This window comes from Fulmarus glacialis, unplaced genomic scaffold (genome assembly GCF_000690835.1).
Source record: "Fulmarus glacialis isolate BGI_N327 unplaced genomic scaffold, ASM69083v1 scaffold32713, whole genome shotgun sequence".
Classification (NCBI taxonomy): Eukaryota; Metazoa; Chordata; class Aves; order Procellariiformes; family Procellariidae; genus Fulmarus; species Fulmarus glacialis.
Genome location: NW_009201553.1, coordinates 32,447 through 45,481, shown reverse-complemented (window position 1 = coordinate 45,481; position 13,035 = coordinate 32,447). Strand labels below are relative to the sequence as shown.

The 13,035-nt window shown below is 34.8% G+C and overlaps 1 protein-coding gene across 1 annotated transcript in view; it reads right to left on the bottom strand.

Moving 5' to 3' along the window:
- Nucleotides 1-237: 237 nt before the first annotated feature.
- Nucleotides 238-13,035, bottom strand: part of SMEK1 (SMEK homolog 1, suppressor of mek1 (Dictyostelium)) — a 44,679-nt gene continuing 31,881 nt past the window's right edge. The window contains exons 8-15 of the mRNA XM_009573990.1: nucleotides 12,328-12,459; nucleotides 12,127-12,229; nucleotides 10,133-10,291; nucleotides 8,705-8,874; nucleotides 6,925-7,067; nucleotides 4,091-4,281; nucleotides 3,333-3,559; nucleotides 238-995 (exon numbers count right to left, since the gene is read on the bottom strand). Of these exons, the coding sequence (XP_009572285.1) occupies nucleotides 882-995; nucleotides 3,333-3,559; nucleotides 4,091-4,281; nucleotides 6,925-7,067; nucleotides 8,705-8,874; nucleotides 10,133-10,291; nucleotides 12,127-12,229; nucleotides 12,328-12,459 (1,239 nt within the window). The 3' untranslated portion in view covers nucleotides 238-881. The remainder of the gene's footprint in view (nucleotides 996-3,332; nucleotides 3,560-4,090; nucleotides 4,282-6,924; nucleotides 7,068-8,704; nucleotides 8,875-10,132; nucleotides 10,292-12,126; nucleotides 12,230-12,327; nucleotides 12,460-13,035) is intronic.

Genomic DNA, 13,035 nt, shown 5'->3' with positions numbered 1-13,035 from the left:
ACATTGTGGTAAGATTATTTTTTTTTTTCCAATAAAAACTATACCATCTTCCATAAAATCCTAAACATATTAAGAACTGTGATGCAGAACAAAATTACACAGGGTGAAACAGGTACCAGCACAACAGTGAGATTATATTACATCAAAAAATTTTAATGGTCCCAAATATATACTCAACAACTAAGCATACACTCAGGGGGGCAAAAAAAAATTATGACACAAAAGTGACCACATCTAGAATTCCACTCAATCTTTAATCAAGAAGGGACAAACAAATCCCCCACCTCCAAAAAAATTCTGCAGTTTAAAGGGCAAAGGGAACAGATTAAAAAAAAAGAGGAAACTTTATATTCGGCCCTCCCCCGTAGAGGTTTTTAAAACCTGTTGTAGCTTGACTAAAATGTTCAGAATGTACGATTTCAAAGGCAGGTCTCTTTTATACAAAGAAACTGCTGGCATTCTTAACTAGTGAAGAATTATGGCAAAAACCGCCTTTTCTTCAGAAGTCTCATACATGGTCCAAGAAAGCATATTCTGATTGTAGCAACTGACCAGCCAATCCAGAGTTCCACTAACAAAATTCCTGCCCTGTTGGCTTTTTTGTGTTTTTGTTTGTTTTTTGTTTTCCATTTCCTTCCCTGAGAAAAGGGCAACATGTGGTCCAAGCTGGAGAGCTCAAAGGCGTAAGTCTTTCCCCTAAACGAAATATTTCCCCTTCTTCTGCTCCTTTGAATTGGCACTTGATTGGCAGAAATCCGTTTGTATGGGTTGATCTGTGTCACACACAGTAATTCACAGAAGATTGCTGCTTTGCTGTGGTTTGTTTTGTTTTTGGAAAAAATATTCTTCCCCCAACGGATAATGTTCTTCAGCAGTTGCCATTATGATGACTCAAGCTTTGCTTTCTTTGACAAAGGTAAAGTTTCCTCTTTATCTTCATCTTCATCATCCTCTTCATCATCATCAGGATAATCGACAAGCCCAACGAGGCCTCCCTACAAAGACAGACACAATTACTATAATTAAGCAAAAGTTTGCACATTGATACTTCATGTTTGTGTTGGAAACTGATGTTTGCACAGAATATTGCCATAAGCATACTGATTCATGAAGTTTTGAATAAAATGAAGCAGAACAAAAATAAATCCTTCAGTATGAATGAAAATGACATCGTCTGAAAAAAGTTTAAATGAATAAATCCAAAATGTGGTTTTATTTATCCAACTGGATAGAAATATTTTCAGTTGAAATTTAAGAAAATCCAAAAATCTACTTAGTTTTGCTAAGTGTCACTGCAGCTCTATCTGTAAAGATGTAGGTTTCTTTTTTACCAAGCAAAGCTGACTGCAGCAATGAACAATATGGAAGCGCTTCAGAAACAAATACAGAATATCCTTCAATTTGAATTTTTGAATTACGATACTTTTAGAACACAGTCTGTCTTCACAAAAGCTAGTTTAAATGTGTAGTAACTTAAAGCATTTTTTGTATAATATAATTGAATGAGGTGTACAGGTTACAAAATTTAAACAACTTGGCAGCTGAAAATGAAAGCATATTTAGTAACATTAAAAACTCCCTTGTATTGCAAATAACTACAGATTTTAAGATTAGGCAGCCCTGGACCCATGAAGAAGCGACAGGAACTTCTAAAACTTCCTCTAACTACAGTACATTGCAATTTCTGAAGCTTAACCAGCATTTGACTACAATGGCAGTTACTGGTACTTCACTTAAAGATCATATTACTTATTCAGGTGTCTAATGACAGACGTCCAAACCAGAAAAACTGTATACCAAAATACAACTCAATAAACAATTACACACATTCTGTACAGTCACATACAACATAACACTGAGTATACTGCACATAAAGTAACAGGATCAGATAAATAATGAAAAACCCAGTTTCAACACTGTTTTTCTAGTTTGCGACTGTGGCACATTTATAAACAGCGTACATTTTACTGAAAGAAGGTAGCTTATGCCTGAATCCATGCAGTGCACCTGCATATTCAGTGTAACCTGAACATTTTTCTTTTGCCACCACGACTTGAAATTTTGGAGCCAATACCGTAAGCAATATGCTCCATATGTAAAGACTCCATTTCAGATTCAAGGAATTATACTGTCTGGGAGAGAACAAGCCTCCAGCAGAAGTACACAATAGACTGAACTAAATTCCAAGCCAATTCTATCCCTTTTAAAAAGCACTTGACTAACTACTGGATTTTTTTCATAAATGAAATAAATCTGCTTCCCCTTCCTCCACAGAAGGATTTAGAGGAAGTGTCACTTAGTTCTTCCATCAGCCAAACTCTTCTCATTCAGGTGTTTTCAACAGAAGGTAATCCAAACACAAACTTTTAAGCCATGTTCTACTACAAGAAAGAAAAAACCTAAAACCCCATTTGCCTTTACTAGAAGTTAGGTGAACAAGCAGTATAGTGGCATTAAAAAATAAGGATGAATCAGAGTTATTCCACAGCTACCTGAGAACTGAGATACATACCTGACCTTTCAGAAATGGAAACACTTGTTATGATAGTAAATTCTCATTATCTGAACTATGCTGTACCAACACTACCTTATCTGTCCCCCAGTGCTGAGAAAACACTGGTCACTCTATTTCCCTGACTTGGTTTAAATAGAGTTTTAGCTAAAAATCTGGTAAAATTCAACAGTGTCCTAAAATGTATTTAAAAATGCTGGGTTTGGATATTCACTGCAAGTTATACTGACTCTTTTAAACAGGCTTTCTTCTACTTCAATCTGTTCCAATGCAAAATTATATGTTATTTCAAAAGGTAAAAAAGTCATGCTAGGATATTAAAAATTGTTTACATTTTGGCTTACAGAAATCACCCTTCCATAATACAGTTTATTTCTTTCACATGTGCCAGTTATATCATTCTGAACAATATTAAAAATGGTAACAGTAGAAATTCTCAATGGGGGTGGTGGGACATCGTGGAGTCTGGCCAAATTTGGCAATGTTTCTGAAGTATTTCTGTATTTCTACCTGCCAAATATCTCTGTGCAATTTAACAAAAGTAAAGCGTTGTCTGTATTTCACAGTGAAGATCACTGCAGACAGCAGCTAGTTGTATGCTTCATACTTCAAGAGTTTTGGCATTGAAAGAGCTTTTATTTCTTCTTTTTATATACAAGTTTGATGTCCTTAAAAATGCTAAAGGCCAGACAAAAAGTACACACAAACCAGACAGTCCATTACTGCTTAACGTGTCAGAATTCACACAAACTTGAGAGAGATGCTAAAGCAAATTCCTAGTCTGCAACAATGAAGTCAACCTATGTCCATTCAAAATTACCTTAGTTGTAATAGCTGCCATCTGAGATGTGCTTTTAGAAACTGATCCTGGAGACCCAGGGGACCCTGGGGATCCAGGAGACCCTGGGGATCCAGGCAGATTACTTGCAGATGACTGGCTGGGAAGGTTAGATTTTGTACCACTGGAAAAGGAAAGCTTGAAACTTGGGCTCTGACGACCTGAAAGGTTAGTTTTCAGAAGAACTTCCTTTTCTTCACTCTCTTTTACTGGAGAGAAAAAAAAAACACACACACAGAAAGGCAAAAGTAAAGCAGTACTATTGAGCAAAACATTTAATTACAAATCACTTTACTGTGTGGGACAAGGCTTAATACTTTATGTACAACTTGGTAAAGTGAGTCATCATAGACTTTTTTTTTCTCTCATACTACTATACCACCTACCAGCTGTTGTCATTGGCCAGGAATGAAGACTTTTATTCTACCAATAATATCACCTGAACATTTACACTGAAAATTTTGAATTATAAACCTGAATAAAACACAGGAAAACTTGACTATCAGCTAAGATTGTCATTCAAATGCTTTAAGAAATCAACAACTATATTTTGTATCATTCCACTTTTAAAGACAACAAAACTTGTTTTAAAGGGCTGGTCCATCAACTTGGTGTCACAATTTCAAAATCTAAGAACTTCAGAATAAATACATGAATAAATCCTTCATTGCAGGAGGACTGAAGAATACAAGTTAAGGCTTCTGCATAAGCCCTATGGCATTCTTCTTCTCATCACTTACATTTTTTCCTTTCCATGAATTTACTGATAGGGTCCATAATATCTTCATCATTTTTAGTTTTGTCAGAAGGGGGCACCACTGCCTCTCCATCTTCCATATCGTCTTCATCAGTATTAAACCACATTTCCTCCTCGTCCTCCAGGGTTCTTGCATCCCTTCTGTATCTATGGTTTCTCAAAATGGAGCGCATGCTGCAGAACAGTAAGTTTTAAAACTTTTGATTGAAAAAACAACTAATATTAATAATAAAACTTCTACTCGACGTTTACAGTGACAGCTTACAGATACAAATATTGTAGAGCAATAAAAATACCAGCAAAACATTCTGTAATGTGAATCTTTGTATTTTCAATGCAAGTATCATTAAAAACTTTTCTTCATAAAGAATCAAATAAAGTACAACTCTGCTAATAGCACTTTCAGACTACTCTATCTGTCCAAAATTCTGTAGCTTACAAACAGCACTATTAAAAGTAATTTTAATAAATGTCACTGAAGTGTTGCATTCAAGCTTGGTTTAACAGTTAGCACTGGTAAATAAAAAGTTGTAAAACAAAGAATTTAGAAACTATATAGACTTTTTTCTGAAAACACTTTATAACTCGTCAGTATTTGGGGTCCAATGTGTTAAAGAAAAAAAAAAAATCCAAAATGTAACTTAAATATGACTCCAGTTTAAAAAGACAGCTGTCTCTTTCTGCCATATCCACCTGTTACAATTTTTGGTCACTATCAGTATTTTCTATTCTTCAGAGCCTTGGATACAAAATGCTACTTCTCCCTCCCCATTTGATCTATTATTAGTGTTGGTCTATCTCAGCTCCACCTTCCTTTTCTTTTTTCTCACAGAAGCAGTATTATGGCCTTGGAGGACAGGGACAGTGTTGTGCACCCTGAAGAACAGGAGGAGGAGAAGTGGAAGAGAGGTTGAAAACACTCTTTTCATTGCTAGATGTTGATTCTAACAGTCAATTTCCAACAAAAGCATGAAAACCTTGACAAATTTTCTGTAGCACTTCTTCAAAAATTTACTGGCCACAATGTAAGTCTGAAATTTAATGTTTTTCATAAAGTCTCTGTTACTGGAATCAGAATGTTAATAATACAATTTAGGCTTATTCTATTTAGAGAAAAGGTCTTGCATTACTGACTGCAGGAAAAAGCCAGAAGGGAAAAATTAGGAAATTACAAGGTATTAAATAAGAACGCTAAATGTACTTTTAAAAATAAATCTAATTCTGAATAACTTGCTTGCCAACACTATCATCTGGATCTATACATACTGCATCATTTTACATTGCATTTAAATTCAAGTTCTGCTAATAGTGCAAAACTATTACTTAAGTGGCACTCTTCTGAATACTTTTGTGGCCCACATCAACAAAATTTTTGGCCTCCTTCCTTACTGAACTATTCTTTGCTAAAATGTGTAAACAGATTCTTGTTATTTTTGCATTTTATTATTTCTGGGTTTTCACTTAAGAAATTATTACATGGACTGTGACAGGGCTTGTGCAGCCACTATATAAGATGTAGGAAGAAGATAAAAACCGGGCTGGTTGAGCTACAAACCTCTTGAAGCTGTAATTTTCTGTTAGATAAACTCATGCGGCACAACGATACACAATCACTTAGCTCAACTTAAGCCAAGAAAAGACGAAAAGTTTTACTTCCTATACTGGGTGGAAATCACTGAAGGAAGTGGCTGGGTGTTCCTTCCAACAGATGCATTTACGTAAGAATCGTAGGCTTCACAGCTTCACAGCTGTTTAAATGATAAGCTTAGCTGACACAAGCCAAAATAATATCATCTCACCTGTAAAACACTAGTACTCAAAGCTGCAGCTCCCGCACATACTCTTGAAAATGCTTCAACATTTTAAAACAAATCTATGATTATACTCTCATTTTAATTGTACAAGTCTCAAATTTAAATACTGGTTAAGAAATCTTGTGGCAGGAAATAAAAGAACCTAAAAGTCTGAAATTTCAACATGTCCTAATATGACTAATCAGGACTAATTTTTTAATGTGTTTTCAAACTAATTCAAGACAACAGAACAAGAACAGATCTTGCCAACAATTCTTAAGAGTAACTCATCTCCTCACACAAGCAGTCCATTTTGTTTGAATGAAATTACACATAAAAGTAACACCATTTGCCAAAAATAAATGGAGTAAAAAGTCCTAAACTTCCTATTTTTATACACCCTAACCTTTTAAGCTTCGGTAACTGTATACTAAGGAACAGAACTTTTGCTCGGGCAAACAGGAGGAGTGATTCAAGTGTTACATCAGATTGGTTTTTACTCCATCAGCAAATCTAACAGTGATAAAAAAGCATCCTCTGAAAATTTCTTTGTATATTCTGTTTCTCAATCACTTTGGTAGAGCTTATCTAAATATCTACTCCCACAAATAACTAAAATAAAAGGAAATCTGATGTGAATTTTTGAAGGAAAAATCCACAGTATGATAATTCGCAACTGAACATCTTTCAAATCAAACAGTGGGAATCTGTTATTTAAGCAAATGAACTTCAGATACTTGATAGGCTTCCAACCTCATTACAGTAGTGTACATAAGTTTAGGATATGACAACTTAGCATTATTACTGGGAGTCCAGCAACTAATACGTTAGCTGAAAGCTGATCAAGAGTTTGAAGCAACACATCTCAAAATCACACTATTAATCAAGTAAATTCAACAATGCCTTAGATGCAAGCAGGAGTCTAAATTACTTACATTTCTCACTATCACACAACAACCCACCAATATTCCTAAAACAGAATTAAAGCACTGATATATGAATAAGAGCATTTAGCGCATTTTACCTGTCAAGTTTTGGATTATCTTGTCTTTCCCGTTGTTGCTCAAATCGTAGTTTCAGTCCTTTGAATGTCTGCACATAATCTACATCTTCCAGTGCCTTCCAGTAATTTTCAATTACATGAGCCGTTAATGATTTTATATCTTCCTATAGGAATGAACAAACACAAAGTGACTTATTTTCATTCAAATGAATTTATTTAATACAATATAAAAAGTAACTGAAATGAGAGATTATTTTTAAACATTTCATAGGAAGCATCAAATTAATTAGCGTATGTAAAAATGAGTATTATGCATACAAATGTAGTTAAAAATCTAGAGCTTCAAATATTTGATTAGTGAAACAGTCATAATAGCAGCAATTTTCTAGCAGTATCTCCTTCAAAACCCATGAATAGAACCTAAAACCCGATAGAAAATTATACCAAAACCAATTCTAAAAGGTCTTTCCTACTGTAACTTACATTTTTATACTGATAGACTAACTGATACCTGTTGTAATCAGTCAATTAAAGAATATGTTTATGAGATAAAGACTTAGCATTCATATTGTTTCTTTTCTCACTGCAAACAAATTACTTATGTAAAAATAATTATTCAGTGCATTTGTTTAGGATGAGAACATTTGTTTAGGATGAGCCCCTGGAATACACTGCAGAATAAACACCTGAATTACCGCCTACTAAGGACAAGCAAAGCAACATAAATCTTACTACACTTGTTATTTTCTTTTTTGGTTATACGCTCAAAGGTCACCTCTTATGAATGGTAATACATCAGTAATAACAAAAGCACATTTTTTTAATTTGAACTCTTTAATAATAAACCTGAATGAAATAAAACTCACAAAAATTATTTCCAGATACCAAGAAGTATTCTGGAAATGCAACCTGGGTTTCTATGTGAAAAGGAGGGTAAGAAAATAAAAGATGATTTACTTCTTCATAGCATGAACAGTAGAATCAGCACACAATCCCATGGAGTACTGGAAGACCACAGCACAAAAGTCAGGGCCACGTGTATGGATTAGCTTTTTTAATAGCTTCAAAACCATTTTTAAATCAACTCTTCCATGATGATCAAGTCATCTCAGTCTTGAATTACCTTGAGTCCCAACTCAAAGAGGAAGGAGGTCATCAGCACAGAAGATTTCAAGAGGTGACAAAGCCTCCTTTTTTCCTCACCCACTTACTCCTCCACGACTGTCTGCACCCTAGCTTGGCCCCACTTACCACATTTACAGTCTGTACAGCATCTTGTCAGAATCTGGATGCAGACAACAGTGAGGAAACAGTACTGTGCAGACAGCCAAATTAGCGTGAATATTTTAAGAGACTCCCCATGAAAGGAACTTTGTAGCACTCCACTAATATAATCAAAAAAGACTGGTATCTCTTCTGTATGTTTCCATATTCTGTTGAATTGACATTACAGAGCACAACTAAATTTGATGGTTTTGTAGCAGTAATTTCAAATTACATTCCTGTCATAACAGGCCCATCCAATCTGAATGATGAAACTTGATTAAGGCTGCCTTTGCAAATCTGGATACCGTGAGTACACTGAGTACCAAGTGAAGTTAATTTTCAAGTCATGGTACTGTTTGAACATAAGAAAGAATATGTACAAATATGTAACTGATACAAAAGAAAGTTCATTTAAATACAGTATCATATGGTCACATCACTAAGCATAATTTAGGGTACAAGCAAAAACAAAAGTCTTCTTGAACTACAAGATTAAACAATACAGTAATTATCTTCAGGATATAACAGCACTCACCACTCTGATAAATTCAAACATCTCTATTATGGCAGAGTTCATCAGATTATAACGAGAACCGTTATTTAGAAATGCTTTGACCACAGGTTCAAACAAAAAACTTTTCATTATGTAACGGTTATAGAATTCATCCTTTAGTCCAATTATCTTTCTCTTGAAACGAAGGGCACCTGAAACAGAAGTGTTGTCAAAAGAATTTTTAAATTTAAAAGAAAAAAATCCAGAAATTACTCAGCATTAGTTAGGGCAATTTGCAGTCTCAGTTCTTATACAGCATTACATTATTAGGACCAGGTAATAAATTCAGCTATTCTCTGCTTCTCAACAGTCTTGACTATACTGCTGAAGATTACTTATTTATTTATCATAAAGAAATCCTCCATCATAATCATACAATTGAAATCACCTTTGTTCACTGAAGAAATAATATAGTACTGTTTAACTATATTACTACTAACATAAAGGTGTATTTTTGATTTTTTAAATTACTTACGATAAAGGTAAAATATTTTCTCAGTAGAACTGGGAAATTTGCTTATCGTTCCTATTATTCAAATGTAAGTTTGATAACATTTAATTAAGTGCTACTTGATTAGGATGTGAACTATGTCATTTTAAAATTGGTAAATGACATTTTCTTCACACACACAGTAAAGCAAAGACTTAATTTATGTCCAGTTTAAAGCTCTTTCTAAAACTCCAAAGCATACACAAGCATATGAATATCCATGCATAAACAGAGAGTAGAGTATCATCTCGCTATAAGGCAGCACATTTTGGTTAGCAACCAGGTGTACATGAAAAAAGATTATTCAAGGGTTCTAGAACCAAACTCAGGTGATTTAGTTACAAATTTAAAAGGTACTTCTTATTGTGTGGTACTGCCTAGTCAACATTAGGCTTTGTTTTACTCTGTGTGCGCAACAGAATCGTGGAAAAAAATCTCTTACTTGCCTCCAGAATTAAGTCACACTGCTTTGCTATTACTGTGCTGAGCATGGTGAAGAAACTATCAGAGTTTGAAGAGCAACACACTGAACTTCTGTGCTGTTTAATGCAGTCAGATAACTGTATCTCTAATACCTCTGATAATTTCTACTAAAAAAAAAAAAAATCAAAACTTACAACAACAACTACTCTCTTAGGATATTCAGTATTGAGATGCCATCTTTTCAATTCACCTCTACATTGAGATTAAGAAAAATCCTCTGCTTTAAAAAAAAAAGACATCTATAAATGCAAAATTATTTACTAATACTAGCTGACATATCTATAAATTGGTATGAGAAACACAAAGTATAATAGTAGAATTTCTGCATTCAGTCAGAAATTGTCATGATCTGTGAACAGTTTTCTTTCAGCAGAATGAAGATATGTAACGCTGCACACTCACAAAATACTAGTTTATTCCTTAGCTTTCAAACTTACACAATGCCAAGAAAGCATGCTTTGAGGCCATGAGAACGAGTACCCTTCGCAGGATGTCTTTGTTAATGATGTAGTTCTTTATGTGATAAGTATGATGTTCTACACAGAAAGTTAGCAATTCCAGTATTAATGCCAAGAGTTGGGCTGTCTGAAAATCATCTGTAACAAAAACAAAACCAAAATAATTAAACATATCTAGCATATTGCCTTCAGAAGCTAACTTCAAATATCCAACTGGTAAACATTTCCAAGTTCTTGTATATCCCCACAGATAGTTTAGAGAACATCCTGGAGGGTATGTTTAGTCTTATAGAAATTGAACAAGCCTGTTATGGACTGAATATTTTCTATTTATACAGATATGGCAGGAAACCCTCTTAAACTACAGAAACAGTTACATTTTGTCTGTCTTAAATCAGTGTTTGAAGATTCAGAGAGTACGGAACTTAACGCTAACATAAGCGGTCAGGCTTATTTAACCAAATCTCATTATGATGTCCACATGTCTATATCCTAAAATATTGCCCTACATACAGTACCTTGACTAAGTTTGTATCAAAATGTGATCTATTATGCCTTTTAACAAACGTACTATGCAAGAAATATCTCAGGCTCTTTTAATACTTCTAAGAGATAATCATATCAGCATATACAAAAAAGTAACTCAAATCCTGCTTTTAAGTAGACAAATAATAAATTAAACACGTTAGACTTAATCTTTTTTAAAAGGTAATGCTACCTTTTTAAAAATATTGCCAGATTGTTGACCATTAAAGAACTGGAAGCCAGCTGAGATAAAACACATTAATTTAATCTCTTGGAAATCTATACAATTGTGCTGGTTTTGGCTGGGATAGACTTAATTTTCTTTATAGCAGTTAGTATGGGGCTATGTTTTGGATTTGTGCTGAAAACAGTGTTGATAACACAGGGATGTTTTCATTATTGCTGAGCAGCGCTGACACAGAGTCAAGGCCTTTTCTGCTTCTCACACCACCCCACCAGCAAGTAGGCTGAGGGTGCACAAGAAGCTGGGAGGGGTCACAGCTGGGACAGCTGACCCCAACTGACCAACGGGTTATCCCATACCGTATGACGTCATGCTCAGCATATAAAGCTGAGGGAAGAAGAAGGAAGGGGGGGAAGTTCGGAGTGATGGCATTTGTCTTCCCAAGTAACCGTTACATGTGATGGAGCCCTGCTTTCCTGGAGATGGCTGAACACCTGCCTGCCGATGGGAAGTAGTGAATGAATTCCTTGTTTTGCTTTGCTTGCGTGCATGGCTTTTGCTTTACCTATTAAACCACCTTTATCTCAACCCACAAGTTTTCTCACTTTTACTCTTCTGATTCTCTCCCCCATCCCACGGGGGGGGAGTGAGCGAGCAGCTGTGTGGGGCTTCGTTGCCGGCTGGAGTTAAACCACGACAACAATAAATTCAAAAGTTTACATAACATTTATGCATCATTATGTACCTCCTTTTACATCCATTTTGGATGTGTTATAATATTAATAAACAAACAGTACTGCTGCTAGTGGCCAGCAAGAACAGTTACTTCATCACAGATCTCCACTTTCTTAGTCTGATTTAGAACCAACACCCTCAAATTCAGCACAGTATTGTGATACGCACCTTCTCAGGGGCAATTTTGCACCCTGTCTAGTAATCCCTGACCTTAAAAAACATTTACGCATGTTTACAAGTCTATGTCACTAAACAGCCCCATGAGTTACTAAAAATTATACAAATACTACAATTTTTGCTGAAGCAAAAGCTGCAGCAAGTGCTTTTCACTTCTTAAATCAGTTCTCTTTGCTGAATTTTATACTTATAAATTGTTCAAATGACTAAATCATGAATCAACATTTTACTTCAAACTACGTATCATAGTCTCAGATTCTCTTTTAGACAGAAAATGTCCTTTGACAGTTACTCTATTTTAAACATTGACATTGAACAGCCTTGATGAGCCCAATATCCAGAGTGGCATTACCTTTGCTAGGCTTGTCCTCTGTAGTATTGGCCAATAAAGGGGCTGTCAGAACATGCATACAATGTTTGTAGAAGAAACCCAGGAACTCTGTCTTTTCTGTTTTCTAAAGAATAACAATAATAATAAAAAATTATATATGTAACGTATCACCAAATACTCTACAGAAAACAACTGTAATTTCATTTGAAGGCATTTACTTACATTGGCAGTGGCAAGCATATTTTCTGGATCAACTAAAGTACGAAGCAAACCCATGAGTAGCACTGCCCCTCCAAGTTCTGGATCTGTGTCACAAATCATGTGTTCTATAATGAGGTTAATGAGTAATATATCCTAATGGGGTGGAAAAAAAGAAGCAAAAATCAATTCTAATGCTTCTCCCTTGCCCCAAATCTGAAGTTATCTGCTAAAAGAGTTACCACCTGGTTAAAAACAGTGTTCTATCAAAACTTTGTACAATACAAACAACTACCAAACAAAAAAACCCAACCCTAACAGAAACAAATTAACTTTACATGCCAGTGACACATTCTGGTCAGCGATTCAACAGTAAGAAGGCAAGCAGTGAAGAAGAGTCTTTCAAAGCAACTAAAAATGGTTCTGAAATTAACAATTTAATTTAGAATTTATTCTGAACTGAAACGCCAATAGATAAAAAGCACAGAGGCAGATACTTAACAGTCTCAAAATTCAACTAATTTCTGGAAGCGTTTTCAGAGTATTGAAGTCTTAACTTGTATCCCCTTTTAGAATACATACCAAGAGTTTTACTTCCACAAACAGTAAATTTTATAATGCTTTTGAACTAGATGAGATTATTTTCACCTAAAAATAACCCCAACATGTATTTGCAGAAAACAAGAATAACACATAAAAATAGAAAATAATATTTACATTTAGGAATCCCTA